This window comes from Strigops habroptila, chromosome 15 (genome assembly GCF_004027225.2).
Source record: "Strigops habroptila isolate Jane chromosome 15, bStrHab1.2.pri, whole genome shotgun sequence".
NCBI lineage: Eukaryota > Metazoa > Chordata > Aves > Psittaciformes > Psittacidae > Strigops > Strigops habroptila.
This window is the reverse complement of record NC_044291.2, coordinates 11,608,551-11,624,356: the sequence shown is the minus strand read 5'-3', so window position 1 is coordinate 11,624,356 and position 15,806 is coordinate 11,608,551. Positions and strand designations below refer to the sequence as shown.

The window sequence follows — 15,806 nt, the reverse complement described above, 5'->3', positions numbered from 1 at the left end:
CCCGAGGTTCCAAGTCCCCACAGTCATTCTGTGTCCTGCCAAATGCTGGGCTGCATCCCCAGCACAGATCGGAGCATCCCTCTGCTCCGGAGGGCACCTTCACCCACGTCTTGTTGCAGCAGCTGCAGCAAGTCACACACTGAGTTGCCAAGAGACAGGAACTGCTCAGTGTGACGCTGGATCCCAGTGCAGGGAACCCTCCCTGAACAAACACTGGGTGCACAGCTCCAGTCATGTCTCCAGTTAGCAGCATAGCTTCTGCTTTTCCCACTGGGATGCTACACATGATGTCCCCAAAGCAGACAGTCCTGCAGATGGGTCCCCTCTCCTGATGGCTGCCAGCCCAGCCTGATGCCTGAGTGCATGGAGGCTGCTCCCCAAGCAGCAATTCCCAAGCAATCCCAGATGGGAGGACACAGGGGACCTCGGGGGTACCTCAATGGCTGATCACAAATGCTCCACCTTCAGGCTGGCTCAGTGGAAGCCAAGATGCAACTGCATCGTGGCTGAGGGCCCAGTGGATCTGGTGTGGAGGCAGAGGAGCAGCAGCCCCAAGAATGGGGCTCTCCACACTGCAAATGCAGATAAACCTGTACTTCTCCCTCCTGCTGCTCTAAACCAACCTGGTACAACATCAGCTCTGGGTTCACCACAAGAACCCAGGGCAGCTCCTCAGCCCTCGAGCCCTTAAATTTGGTTTTTTTGGATGACTGATAAACCCAGAAGCAACCACACTGGTACCTCTAGAGATGCTCACAGGAACTATTTATATCCATGTGATCCTGCAGAAGCTTCCCCATAACAACAGGCACGCACATGCTTTTTATATTTAGCTTATTCAAAGACTGGGCATGGGAGAGCCGAGCTCAGTCTGTTTCTTTCCCCCCTCACTCCTGCTCGCTGGCATGGGATTACAGCTCATGCTGCAGCCCTGAGTTCAGCATTCCTGAAAAAGGGAGGAATCTAAGTCTAAAAAGTACCTTTCTGCTGCTATTCCCTCCATGCTCCTGCTTCACCCCCAGGGTGGGATTTCTCTGGCCTTGCTGCCGGAGCCAAAACATGCCATGCACCCTCCCGGGGCTCCAGCGCAAGTGAAGAGAGCTCCTGCATCTGCTTTTCTCTTTCAAAGGAGTATTTTGAACACAATGACTCATCTCTTGTTTTTCTCTCAGCTCCTTGTGCTGACAAGGAACAGGAGCCACGGGGAGTGTAAAGCCTCCCGTGGTGCTCAAATCTGGCCCAGGTGAAAGACAAACCAATACCCACGTCGGCGCTTCCAGGGGGCTCAGCGCCTTCTGCTCGCCCAGAGCTGCGTTCACAGGGAAGCTGCGCTGAGCTGTCTCCCTTCCACCGTGTGAGACAACAGCTCTCTGGACAGTTTGGGGAAAGAACTCATGGGTTTTATGTTCAACTTCTGGTTTGTTTTAACCATTTTTAATTGAGTGCCCCATTCCATGAAGTGCAAGAACGTGAGAGCAGGAGGGCAGTGGGATGCCCTTGTGTGGAGCAGTCCTGGAGACCCGGAGCTCCTGTGCCTGGGCAGTCAGGCTTGTGGAGGAGAAGAAGATGTCAGAGGCAGTTGTACAACAGAGCTTTATAGTCAGGATGGACTGTACCAGGCTTTTTCGATGCAAAATGGAACATGACCCAAAACCTTCACAGAACAGAAGCGCTTTCAGGAATGCAGCCAGCTGAGGCTCCAGCTCCTGCCTGACCTTTTGCAATCCAGCCACATCCCAATCCCCTTTTATCTCCCCAGACGTGCAAAATTTGAACTGTCCCATGCAATTTCCCTACAGTGTCATGTGAAATGTAGTGCTCAGAGAAGTAGGCAAATGCTGATGGCAAACAGACCTGAATGATACACTGCTCATGCAGCAAAAAAACCAGTTTGTTTTATAGAGAAACAGTTACAAGTGCATTTTGGAGGCTGGGGGAAGGAAAAAGAATAATGGAACAGGGAACTGCCTGCTGGTCAAGACAACTCTGGAATGGATCATGGGTCTAAAGAACACCTTGCTTTACAGGGATGTAGAAAGAAAACCCAGTTTGAATTTCATGGTTGACACTTTACAACAAAAAGGTGGTGGTGGGGAGAACAAAACCAAACCTCAAATCAACCTGCAAGCAACAGGGTCATGGAATGCACAGAACCTGGACGGAGCTTCACCGCCTGAGCTGTGAAAGGGACACCGGAACCAGAGCAGAAGGGGTGCAGAGAAATCACAAGCTCCATCAAGACAGGGGCAGCTCACTGGGACACAGGCGAGTGCGAAGGGCTGGCCTGCAGAGCCCATCCAACGGCAACCGCGGCTGCTGAGCAAGTACCAGTCCACGGGTTTGGGTTCAAAGCAGAAACTACGGCTTCCCACAGGCAGGGGCTCGGAGGAGGCTCTCCACTTGCAGGGGAAGGCAGCACGTTGGTGGCTGGAGGCTGGGCCCAGGGCACGTGGCTGTGGGATGGACAGGCGCTGGCCCAGGACGGACACTGGCTGAGCTGCAGTGCTTGTCCTGCAGCATAGAGGCAGCCAGTGTTTTACAGCGACACTGTAAAATGCCTGAGAAGCAAATGCCTTGCCATGCTAATACTTCCCTGGAGACAGTTCTGAAGCTCTGGATATCTTCATTTCCACATGAGAGTCATGTCCCTGAGAGGTACTGAAGGGAGGGGATTCTATTGTATGCAAATCCAAGGGTGGGAAATGCAGAAAAGCACTGATTCTTCTCTCTCTTTTTCAGGTTAGCTTTGCACTTTGCATTGTTTTCCCAAACTGCATAGCAGCTTACGTGTAGTGTCTGAGACACTGGGGCCACGGAAATCAAAGGGCTTCATGAATCCCAACAGCAGCACCAGTGAGTGCTGATTAAGCTGCTGTGCAGAAAGGTCCCGTTCAAAGGACTCCAAAAATCACATGCACTCTTTCTCGCTCTGGCCCTGTGGCTGCTGTGTTAAGAGCTCTACCATAGCATGATCTGCTTCATTTAAAGCTCAGCAACTGCTGGGTGGAGCAATGGCCAACACCATCTTTCTCATTAAAAAAATAGGAAGGATAGAAAGTCAAAGACTTGAGACAGGCGAGCGCGATGCATTCATGCGGCATGTTTTGTTGCACTCCTCTTAACAAGACAGGAATTTCAGGTGTGCAGGAGTGCAATATAGCTGGGGCAGAGCAGGCAGCAGGTCCCCTTCTCCTCCCACACCCTGCCAGCTTCCCACAGGGCATCTCTGGAAGGAGAAAAACAGCAGCCTGGAAGCGGGCCTGGGAGCTGTGCCCTGAACCATCCCCTTACTCAAGTACATCTCAGCTGGATTTTCTTTGTATAAGGAACACACCAGAACAGCACCCGCAGATGTGAAGCTTTTGTTTTGCCAACTCTGGTTTCAGAGAATATTGGGCAAACAGCCAAAGCTTCACAGATCTGCACCCGTCCTGGTGTGACTCCTATGGAAAGATGGAGACAGCATGACTGGGAGTCTGCCGCACAGCAGCCACCTACAGCTCCTCATAGTCCCCACCTCCTCCGGGCTTGCTCATGCTGGCTCCTCCTCCTCCCAGGAAAGCCTCAAGTTCATCTATCTCGCTGCTTTTCTCCTTGCTCTTCTTTTTCTTTTTCTTCTTCTCCTCTTTGCTCTCCTCCTTCTCTTTGCTTTTCTTGTGTTTGCTCTTCTTTTTTGCAGATTTCTCTTCCTCCTGCAAAATGAGAACATTTTCATTAGCAAATCCTCTGAGCATGCCAGTAATCAGCATATATCACCCTGGAACTTGGCTCTGATGGGAACCTGACTTAGGGCGAAGCATCTACTACCAGGGCTAGCTTGGAGTTTATTCCAGAAGACCCTTCTGCGAGCTTGGACAGAAGAGAGCAAAGACCATCTGGTTTATACATAGCAGTGGTCTGTCAGGCTGTTTGTGCCCGATGATACCACAGTATTGGACAGGCAGAAATGTCAAAGACAAAGCCTCCTGCAGACTTCCCTCGCTGCCTCTGAGATTAGGTCTGTCAGGGACACCCCTCTGCTTGGAGAAAGTCATGGTGCTCTCAGTGGTCTCAGCCCGGCAGAGACGCATGGCTCTGTTAACCCTGTATTTTACAAAGTCACACACTGCCTGCTCGAAATGCAGCTGTTTAGAACAGGTTGCTTTTAAGCTTAATGCTCTGCAGAGCCTGGGAGGCACAGGTCTGGCTGTAGGATGTGAGAATGGAAGGAAATCCACCAGGCGCAGAGTGCACTGTGGAAGGCCACCCCCTTCCTTGAGCAGTAGACAATATGGCAGATCAGCTCTGAGGAATTTAACAGTACCTCTTTGCTTTTCTTTTTCTTCTTCTTTTTCTCCTTTTGTTTATCTGTTCAAACAAGAAAAAAACCAATATTGTTTTTAATTAACTGAACCAGAAGAGATGCAATTCTGCCCTGTCCTGATTCCTGAGACTCACAGAATCCTGGGATGATTTGGGTTGAAGGGAGCTTAAAGCTCATCCAGTCCCAACCCCTGCCACAGGCAGAGACACCTTCGACTGGACCAGGTTGCTCCGAGCCCCTGTGTCCAACCTGGTTGGATGCTCTGACAAAATGCTCCACCCTGGAGCCATATGCAAAGGCAATCCCAACACCTCAACAAACTGCACCCCTTTGGAAACTACCCCAGGCCTCAGCAGTCACACCTGAACCTAACCAGATACATCGTTTCATTATGAACATTATCTATATTATTGTGAGTTATGAATACTGACCTGGGAGTTCACTGTATTACAGCTACTAAGACACAAATACAGAGAGCAGCTCTACAAACTGGTCCAAAGGCCAAATTTGGGACCAGATTATTATTTCCAGAACTGAAGAACAGCTCCTGGAAACAATTTCTCTCTGACCACTAAATAGTCAAAGGTAGATGGAAACCCTGCCATGGTTTCCAGCCACCCACAGGGAGCTTGACACGCTGTAGACATGAGCCCATGTGAACCTCATGAGGTTCAACACAGCCAAGTGCAAGGACCTACATCTGGAGTGGGGTAACCCATAGTATCAATACAGAAGGGGGGAAACTGGATGGAGCAGCCCTGAGGAGAAGGACGTGGGGGTGTTGGGTGAGAAGCTCCCCAGAACCCGGCTTGTGTGCGCTTGAGCCCAGAACCCCCCCGTGTGCTGGGCTGCACACCCAGAGCGTGAGCAGCAGGTCAGGGAGGGGATTCTCCCCCTCTGCTGCGCTCTGGGGAGACCCCCCCTGCAGTCCTGATCCAGCTCTGGGGCAACAGCACAAGAGGGATGTGGAGCTGCTGGAGCGAAGCCAGAGGAGGCCACGGAGCTGCTGCGAGGGCTGGAGCAGCTCTGCTCTGGAGCCAGGCTGAGAGAGCTGGGCTGGGGCAGCCTGGAGAAGAGAAGGCTCCTGAAGGGGAGACCTTAGAGCAGCTCCAGTGCCTAAAGGGGCTCCAGGAAACCTGGAGAGGGGCTTTGGACAAGGGCCTGTAGGGACAGGACAAGGGGAATGGCTTTAACCTGACAGAGGGGAGATTGAGATGAGCTCTTAGGCAGAAGCTCTTCCCTGTGAGAGTGCTGAGGCGCTGGCACAGGGTGCCCAGAGAAGCTGTGGCTGCCCCATCCCTGGCAGTGTTCAAGGCCAGGTTGGACACAGGGGCTTGGAGCAACCTGCTCTAGTGGAAGGTGTCCCTGCCCGTGGCAGGGGGTTGGAACTGGATGATCATTAAGGTCCCTTCCAACCCAAACCAGTCTGTGATGCTGTGATGGTTTGTGGTTCTGGGAGTTGAGCTAGTGGTGGAAGAAACATTCAGGCCACAGCAGCAGCAGTGGGAGGATCCTGACAGGCCAGCACTCACTGTGTATGGAAATTTTTTCACCACAAGGCCAAAGTGACAATGCTGCAGCCCTCCTCTACACGGTGGCTACTTTCACAATATTAAATGAGTTGCAGTGTTCATCACTGTCAAAACATTTGTCCCGGGTTACTGTGAGTGATGACTTGGCTGCTATTGGACTGCTGACTGCCCACTGCCTTTGCACAAACCCCCCTTGACCAGAAGAGTATTTACTTGGCTGATTCTCAGGAGGCTTTATAACTGCACCACATTTCACATGTGGTATTAGCCTGCCAATCTGTCAATCTTACCTACACACTCTTTTTTACTCAGTTGATCTGTAAATACAAGTCAGCCAGGAGAAGTCTAATTGCTGGTCAAGCTCCAACTCACTGATGCAAAGATAGGCTTTTTTATTTATCTGAGAAAGAGGAGATAGAAGGAACCCACATTGAATTATTAAAGATGCTAAACTGAAGTTCAGTTGTTGATCTGGGCCTCTGCAGATGCACTTCCAGCTATTTCAAGCTGCACTGTTCAGTAAGTCAAAGCTCCAAGCTGATAAAGCCATCGCGGCCTGTGGCACCTTGCTTACACTTTTGGAATGGTTACTCAAAACGATCTCTCTGGTGCTGCTTACGGCTTTGTTCCCCCACTTAAGGCTTTAACTTCCCATCTTCTGCGGTGACATCAGGGGCAGATCTATAGGAAGTTGCTTTGCAGTAATGCCAGGACAGCAGAAAGTATTTGTGCAGGTAAGAGTTGCACCCCTAGGGGATGTCGAGGGCAGGAAGGTCTGAGCAATGCTTACGGTGTGATCAACCCTTCCCAAAAATAGAAGAGCAAATTGGCAAGGTATGTCAGAGCATCTTGCTCAAGTTGATCCAGATCTCTGAGGGGGTGGACACGGCAGTGCCGAACACCACTTCCCAGGCAGGCAGTGCAAAGCAGGAAGCCTTATTCAGAAACAGCTTGTGAAGGATGTGCTCCTGCTTCCAGCTGGGACCAAAATAATCCATGGTGGTTGCTATGGGTGAGCCAAGTTCCCCTCCTCCCCATGTGCAAAAACTTAACTAGAGGTATTTATACTGTGTTAAACCCCACTAGAGACTCACATGGGGCACTGCACGACCTTACAGGCTATTTTATTTAGCGCAAATTGGTTTCCTTACACCCTGGAACCATTTTGGGTATAACAGATGCCTGACAAACAAAACCAGCAAGAATGGAAATAAGGTGCAACCTTTACCTTCCTCACTGCTCTCCTTGGGACCAGCTTCTTCCAAACCCAAACCAAAGAGATCCGAGTCATTTTTCAGTTTAAAGGAGTGGACTGTTGCTTTCACAGCCTGCTGGGCTTTCACAGCCTGGGCTGGCTTTGCCAAGGAGGTATCGTCATCCGATAGTTCAGAGAGATCTTCCCGGACTGGGAATTCATCCTGGAGACAAGAAGAGGCAGACAACACCCACAAGCTTTCAACCCAAATCTCTCAGCATCTTGCACACAAAGACATTAGATGTCAGCAGGTGGGGAGGAGGGAAGGAAATGGCAGCTGAACCGAGCTGTTATTGCCTGGAAATCAATGCTCCTGATCTCATAAGCTCTATCTATTTCTTGCCTCGGTAAAATGCCTCAGTAGCACTGCTACTGGGAAGTGTGCTCTGGTAACGTAACATTCCTGCTACCAAAAATAAAATTCCTGATGTAAAGGCATTAAATGAGACCTTCAACTGTGTTAGCTCGACAGCAGCAGCCTCTAACTGCCCCAGAGAGGCACATCAAACCAAATCTAATGGGCTGAGAACTCGCCTGCAGACCTGACAGACAAAACCTAGGCGCTGTGTAGCTCTGTAGGGTCTCCTGAACCAGAGGCAACCTGCAGCAGGGTCAAGAAAGTGGTGTGTTTGCAGAGTATCTCCCTTCATCGAGTCGAAAGGGAATGTGCTTCCAGGGCACATTTGCCTCTTCGATGTGGGCTAAATAAACAGGATGCTGCAGAGACTGGATATCACCCAAAAATCCTCTGTCCCGGCATGATGGGGATGGAAATGGAGTTTAATGATCTTGTGATTCCTGCCAACTGATCCTCTTCAGAATTCATTAACCACCCTCTCTTTCTATCCTCCATACTGCCCAAACACAGCCTTGCTCTGCTGCTGGTCCAGGCAATGCTCCTTCCTCCCTGCTGATGGTGGTGTTTTACCGCTCTGCCTGACCGGTAACCCTTGTAGGTGTCAAGCATTCACACGCTGTGGGGCATCTCCCTGACACTGCTGCAATGGCAAAGCTTCCTCACAGATCCTGTTTTTGCCATCACATGCAAAGAGAAGTAAACTTGCTCCAAATGCTTTTGCTTTCACATTAAACTGTCGAGAAAAGCAGGTACTGGAAATGCAAAACAAATGGAAAACTACTTAATAAACAGCACGACACACAGGCAAGGGTGAAGAAACTGGGACAATCACCCTTTCTGCAGGACTCTGGAATGATGCAAACACATCCAACACTCCTGAACACCAGTGACCCCAGACACCAGGAGTCCCCCTGCACAGCAAGTCCCATCCCAAATCACGGTTAGCAGTTTCTAGGGATTGCTCTGCTGTCTGTGAGCACAGATCACTGAAACCAGGGATATCTCCAGCCACAGCAGCAAATTCCTACCAGCCCAGAGAAGATACCTGTGTTTTCTCCATCTTTAATACCCGATGGGTGCAGAGGGTTCTCCTGCTGCACCATGTCTTTGAGCAGCTGCCCACATGCTGAACGTCACTGAGGCATTACAGCCACCCTGGCTACACTGGAAACTCCCTCCCAGATTTTCCTACTTCAGTAAGAAGCTTTGCCAAACAAATCTTGTTACAGCCTATTGATTGCTGTAGGGAGCTCACTCTCTGTCACTCACACACTTCTACATGTTAAACCTTGGGTGAAAACCCATTAGCTTTGTATTTTATACCTTGCACACTGCTGGACTGACTGCACTTTGGCACTACTCAGAACAAACAGCACATTAAAACCTGTAAGCACAAACCTTGTTGCTGTGTGGCTTCAACAGTCACAGCATTAGTGGGTTTGTGCTTACATCAATCTCTACAGGTTGCTTAGCACCTGACATGCTGTGAGCGCCGCTGAGACATGGGGGAGCAATGAAAGCTCTGCTCATGAGATGCCTCAACATTTCAAGCTCAGTTTGGCATCAACACACAGCAACTCATGCATGTCATTTACCATTTTCTTCTTCTGGCTGTCAGAATCCTCACTTTCGAAGTCCGGGTCATCCATAACAAACGAGAGCATCTGAGTAGCTATTGGTCCCTCTTGATCACTGTCAGACTCCTCAGGCTTTTCCTCTTTGACCACTTTCTGCTTGAGAGCATGTCCTTTGCTGTGGGAAGTGGTCTTTGGGGCCTGGACTGCTGCTGGGGTTGCAGCAGCAGCAGCTGACAAGCTGGTGTTGACTTTGCTGCTGCTGTTTTTTTCGGACCCAGAACGTGGAGGTAAAGCGTCAGGTGGCTTCGGGTCCATTGCTTTGGTCAAAACGGCTTCACTCTGTGGTTTCAGAGAATTTCTGGAAGACCTGAGAAAAAAGAAGTTGTCAGAGCCCGTCCACCCCCATTCTGTGGAGCAAAGCACAGTGACTAATTAGTAGCTGAGCCTGCTTCAGGGGCTGCATCTCCACAGCAGAGGTAGTTCATCCTAGGGGGGTGGCTGGTCAAACACATACCACTCAGGCTGAAAATAGCCCTCGAGTCCCTGTGGATGCTGCTGCAGAGGTGCCTGCACCAGCTGGCTATCACCCACAGGATGTGGTATGTGGAGAACATGATCCAGTTCATCGTTCTCCCGCACAGGGTGTGGTGAATGACTTCCACTCCCTTCACAAGGCTTGACTCCTCTGTCCTCCTCCTACAGCTATGAACAGATGTTGAGGTGCTCAGTTCCAGTCTCTGTTCAAACTGGAGGAAAAGGCTGGGCCATTCCCAAGCAGAAACACTGCAGCGACCAGGAGCACAGTGCTCAAGGGCATGCTGCCTAGGTGTGGTGCAGAAAACACTGCACAGAGCAGTCCCAGCTAAAGAAAACACAGCCCCAGCTTACAGCTGAAGGAACAGACACCAAGATTCCCCAGAGGACACCCAGAAGTCAGTGGCAGGACCGAGGAGAGGCCCCTTTGCCAGCACAACCCCACACTTCAGCCTGTGCTTTGTACCTTTTTTTTCCCTGCTCCATGTCGATGTCTTCATTAGGTGTGGGTATGACCTTAGAGTCCTTCACCTCTTCTTCCTCTTCCTCACTGGAGAGGGTGACGTTCTTGCTGGGCACCCGTTCTGCTGCCAGCATGGGTCTGCTGGGGATTTTGTCATCCAGATCCAGGTCATCTTGGAAACGTGCCACCATGGGGTTCCCCCCGGGTGCCTCTCCATCGCTGCAGAATAGGCAAGGATCAGACACAGCACCCTGGGATGTGCTGGGACAGACGGGCCTCCCCTTGAAAGCAGACTGTCACTTGCCTAGCTTTTCCAGCCAACTGCAGCGCCCATATCCCTCAGCCCAGGGCAGTGACACTGCACCAGCCATCCACTGATCCCTTCAGACCTGCTCCCCGTGGGCTGCAGCCATGGCACAAACCCTCTACAGAATGGGCCACAACTGGATGTGTCACTGAGTGGCTGGAAAAGCTGAGCCTCAGTGCTACAGAGCTGCCCGCTGTTCCAGCTCTACTGGAACATCCCCGGTCCAACATCAAGGATCAGTCAATCAAACCATGGGAACTGCCTGCCATAACCCCACAGCCTGTAATTAAACCTGATCAGACACTGCCACTTCTGGGGAATTCACTTGCAGCTATTAGATTGCTGGGTTTATTTCTGTGTCTCCCGTGCTCCCTGAAGCAAGCAGGTATCCAGCCACCACAACCAGGATTTGACATTCCCCAAATTAAATTCACCTAAGGACACACTTTCAGAGCTGGGAGTCTGTCAGCCTCCCTGGATGTAACACAGTTATGTGCTCAGAGGCAGACTGATAAAGAGCTTCACAGCTGAAATTACCAGCTGAGGATTCTTGTCTCAATGTCCCCAGGACTCAGCAACTTTAATACTTTCAGAAGGATTTGCTCATGTCAGGAATACAGATGTCTTCCCCAGCCTCAGCTGATGAGTCTTTGCTTCACCTTTCCTCATTCTATTTGCTTTATGTGCAGCAGATACCCAGCTCCTTTTGACAACCCACACAAGAGCCACTCTCCTTTTAATTACTTGATTTGGATTGTACAAACACAACTTCATTTGTGCGCAGAGACCAAAACCCGAGATTATAGCTTGGAGCACATCACATTTTAGAGGCATAAAAGGAGTCATCAAAACCTAAAATCCTTAATCTGGACAAAGGTGCTGCTCCCAGTCACTAGCACGTAGCCAGCACTGGCAGAGGCAGTGGAGGATGGTGTGCTGATGGGATAGAAATGCTGAGGCCTGAACACAGTCCAGATGATTGTTATTACTCAGCCTGGCTCTTCTTATGGCCAGTTACTGGTTTACAGGCTAGTTTTAAAGAATTAATACATCTGTCAACAGACAGTGTTATTTGTGACATCTGGGACACCACCCTTATGAGAACCAGTGCAGCACATTGACATGATTACAACCAATGCTTGTTCGGGTTAGTGCTCAGATCCCCCTCCCTCCTCCTGCTTTTGGTGCAGCTCCCCCTGCTCTCAGCACAGCTCCCAGCTAAGCAGAGACAGGCTGCTGAAGAGCCCCTTCATAAAACACTGCTGCTCTCATTCTGAGCCAGAGAGGAGGCACACAGCCCGACCCACACAAAGGAGGAAAGAAACTGGTGCCCAAAGCAGCAGCCAAGGCTGGAGGAATGACAAGTGAGTGATTTCTGCGGTCTGCAAAGCACTTGTAGGGTTCCTCTGGAAATGTGCTGGAAAGCAAATGGATTGTGTCCTAAAAATGGCAGGAGTTATTCTGGACTGGTGACACTGCATTTCTCTAACACTGCATTGCTCCATTAAGCACTGGGACTCTCCAGAGATTGCTGCCACTGTCCTTCTACTGCACACCATGCAAGATCTGCAGCCTGTAAAGCACTCCCAGTCTGAACAGGATGTCCATGTGTGTCCACACACCCGCACAAAGTGGGTCACCTCCCCTTGCAGGGAATGCACTGCCTCCATCTCTAACTCACACACAAAGCATGGAGTGACAGCTTCTGAGCAAAGCCACGGAGTGAGCACCCGTCAGAAAAACCACTGCTGCGCTATGAACAATGCAGAGTTAGTATCAGGTTGTGGTCCTGAGGCTCCAGCTGGAAGGAATCCAGAGCATGCAAACCCAAGCACATTGCACCACTCTCTCCAATGCCTTTCATGGTGCCAAGCCTGCGCTAGTGTTGAGCCAACGTGTTTGCAGGTGCAGGTACCCACCAAAAATGACTGAGCTTGCCAAGGCCTGTGGCTGAGCTACTGATCAAGAGCACGCCGGGGTCTTCTCTGTGCTGGTGATGGAACGAATGCTGCTGCAACATGAGTGCATGGTTCCAAACCTGCGTGGACTGTGTTGCACCAGCCCTGCTGTGTGGCCACAGAGCCAGCAGGATCCTCTTGCCACATCAGGTTTTGGGCTAGAGAATGAGGAAAAACCCAAACTCTAAAGCAGCAGATAAAGTGAGGGAATCACACACTGCAGAATGAGCTGCCTGGCTGTATTCTAGGAGATGGAGGTCTCCTGCTATGAACTGGTGTCTTCAGCTTCTCTCACTTGGTCTAGTGCAGTGGGTACCACTAGAGAAATACCAGATGCCATAAAAGCAAAGAACCAGCTCAAAGCCCTTCAGACGTAAGAAGGACTTACCCATGGCTAAGATAAACACCTAGTGATGCTGAGACAGACGAGGAATCCAGCACAACCTTGCTTGCAGACATCTACAGCCCCCCCATGGACCTGGGCCAGCCTGACCCAGCAGCGGGGAAGGGGGGAGCCCCTGGAGCCAGATTAGCTCCTCCAGTGCAGTCACACACCCATTGGCTCAGGGCATCAAGCTGAAGAGTAGCAAACTAGGTTCCTAAACAGCAATCTGGCAGCTGGAACTGCCTTCCTAATGAACTCGTGAAGGAACTGATATTGGGAGTTCTCTTTACTGCAAGCTAGAGAACCATAACACACCGTTAAACAAAACCCAGGACTCCATTCATTTCTGTAGATCTGTGCTGGGATTTACTTATAGCAACTCCAAGAGATGTCAGTAAACGTTGAAAGTCGCAGCAGGTGCCTGATCTTTGGGCAAGAGTAGACTTGTTCCAGAGGCAGGAGCACATCCCTCACTGACAGCACGCCTGAGAAACAAAGAAGTGCTTTTTTGGTAACATTACTGCTCCATGTCAACTCCTGCTCCATTGTTTAGAGATGTTATGGAGCAGGTTATGGGAGAAGTTCACAGGGCATCACTGCAAACAAGCCTCCAATGTCAACAAGATGGATGAGAAATCCCAGACTTTCAAACCTTCTTCCGAAGCTCAGAAAGCAAACAAGTTCTTATATATGGAAGTAAGCCCAGCCCTGAGATCAGGCAGCAGTTCAGTCACAAAGCAGAACACCCTGCTTCCAAAAAGAGAACAAGACCTTCCCCTCTTCCCTGAGGAGTCACCCTCTATGTCAATGACCAGCTGCAATGCATGGAGCTTTGCCTGGGGATGGCTGAGGGAACCGAGAGCTTATGGGTCAGGATTCAAGAGAGGACAGGTAAAGGTGACACCAGTGTCTGGAACTGGTTGAATAACAGAGCCCAGAGGACAGTGATCAGTGACACAAAGTCTAGTTGGAGGCCAGTAACTTATGGCGTGCACCAGGGATGAATACGGGGCCCAGTCCTGTTTATCATCTTCATTGATGATCGGGATGATGGGGCAGGGTGTACCCTCAGCAGGTCTGCAGATGACTCCAAACTAGGAGGAGTGACTGCTACACCAGAGGGACCGCGCCAGGGTGGAGAGGATGGGTGCACCAGGGGAAGTGCAAAGTCCTGCTCCTGGGGAGGAACAGCCCCGTGCAGCAAGACATGCTGAGGGGCACTCTGCTGGAAAGCAGCTTGGCAGAGAGGGCCTGGGGTTGAACATAAGTCAGGAAGGGGCCCCTTCTGCAGTGAAGGCCAAGAGTATCCTGGGCTGCATTAGGCACAGTATCGCCCCATGTCGAGGGAGGTGACCCTTCCCCTCTGCCCAGCAGTGGGGAGGCCACACCTGGAGTGCTGTGTCCAGTGCTGGGTGCTCCTCAGTACAAGAGAGACATGGGCAAACTGGAGAGAGTCCAATAGAGGGTCATGAAGATTACGAAGTGACTGGAACAGCTCTCACATGAGGAAAGGTTCTCCCACATGAGAGCTGGGACTGCTTAGCCCAGAGAAGAGAAGGCTTGAGGAGGACCTTATAAACGTATTTCAATACCTGAAGGAGGGTGCACCTTTCGGTGCTGCCCAATGACAGGACAAGAGTCAAGGGGCACAAACTGAAACACAGGAGGTTCCCTATGAAAACCAGGAAACCCTTTTTCCACTGTGAGGGTGACTGAGCACTGGCACAGGTTGAGCACAGGCCCTGGCTGAGGAGGATGATCTCCAGAGGAGCTTTCCAACCTCAGCCTGGCTGTGATTCTGTGACTGTAACTGTCTCTGCTGCACATGTGAAATGCACAGAGCACTAAGGCGCTCGCAATGAGCTAACTGCAAGGCTCTTGCTAACAGACAGCAAGGCAGTTCCTCTTACTTGGGTAAGAGAAGAAACCTCACAGCTTCTCCAAACACAGCCCATTCTTCTGCCACATCTTCAATGGCTCTTCAGTTTTGGAGCGTACATGTGGTTACGGCACACCCAGAAGAACTGCTGGCAAGCTGAGTGAGCTGAACACTCAGATACCTGCTTAAAAGCAATCAGGAGACATGAAACACATCTCTCTAGTATGTTCTCAGGCTTCCAGTGTTTCATCTTTAAACCCAGTAAAGCCTCCATTAGGTTTGGGTGGCTTCGCAGCCACTTTTGTGTTCTTTAGATCAAAGATAAATGTCTGCAGCAGCAGATTTTCTTGCAACTACAACAACCTATTCCCTGCAGTAGAAGCTGACTTGGAGGTGTTGCTCACAGAACTCTTATGTTGCTCCTGGGCATCACGGGGTTGCAACTGGCATCCTGAAAGAAACCAGTTATTACAGGTGATGGTCAGAACCATATCTACAGCTCTGAATTTCAGCACATCTGGCTGATTCTTGTAGGCCCCTTTTGGCAAGAAACAGAAGGTAAAAATGCCAGACCACTATGAAAACCGTGTGAGCTACACAAGAAACCAGAGGCAGACATGGGTGCCAAGCTGCAGAGAAACAGCAAGCCTTTGAATTCGCAGGGATGTGCTGCAAGGACTTCTAGGGAAATAGAGCTGTTCTAACTGCAGATGGTTACCTCTGCCATCAAAGGATGAAGCTGTGAATAAGCATCCTCTCTGTGCTCTGTGAAAGCCCAAAGGTGTTTCATTTTCTGCCTCCACCGGCTCATAGGCATTGGAGGGTTCCCAGACTGGAGACAAAAGGCACAAGGGCACCACAGCAGCCAAGAACGTGACTCCTCTCCAACCAAGGAGCAGGGCTCTTGCACAACTGTTTGAGATGTTCGGCTTTAACACCTCTTTGCTTCCAGCGACTGATGTTCTGGAGAAGCGAAGCCTTTGTTAAAGATTCAGCCTCCCACCCCCAGCAAGAGCTGCAGCTGCAGAGCTCCAAGGACCAGTCCTTCAGCAAAGCCCAGGCAGGTCAGGCTTGGCTCGCTGAGATGTCCTTGTTAATCACAGCACAGCATCCGCGCTCAGCCGCAGCCGGAGCAGCCCAGCAGCTCCCAGCAACTCCCAGCAGCCACCACTGAGGGTTTTCTTGCTTTCTTTTATTTTCCTTTTATTTCCTAATACAGCACCCATGTGTTCCACCAGCACCAGGGATGCTGATT

The 15,806-nt window shown here is 50.6% G+C and overlaps 1 protein-coding gene across 5 annotated transcripts in view; it reads right to left on the bottom strand.

Moving 5' to 3' along the window:
• Positions 1-1,579: 1,579 nt before the first annotated feature.
• RABL6 (RAB, member RAS oncogene family like 6) overlaps positions 1,580-15,806 on the bottom strand; it is a 54,412-nt gene continuing 40,185 nt past the window's right edge. For 4 of the 5 annotated variants that reach the window (XM_030506671.1, XM_030506670.1, XM_030506673.1 and 1 more), the window contains 4 exons: positions 10,026-10,241; positions 9,044-9,392; positions 7,064-7,253; positions 1,580-4,347 (listed from right to left, as the gene is read on the bottom strand). In XM_030506671.1, the coding sequence (XP_030362531.1) occupies positions 4,151-4,347; positions 7,064-7,253; positions 9,044-9,392; positions 10,026-10,241 (952 nt within the window). In that variant the 3' untranslated portion in view covers positions 1,580-4,150. The remainder of the gene's footprint in view (positions 4,348-7,063; positions 7,254-9,043; positions 9,393-10,025; positions 10,242-15,806) is intronic. The other variant, XM_030506674.1, reaches the window with a different exon arrangement.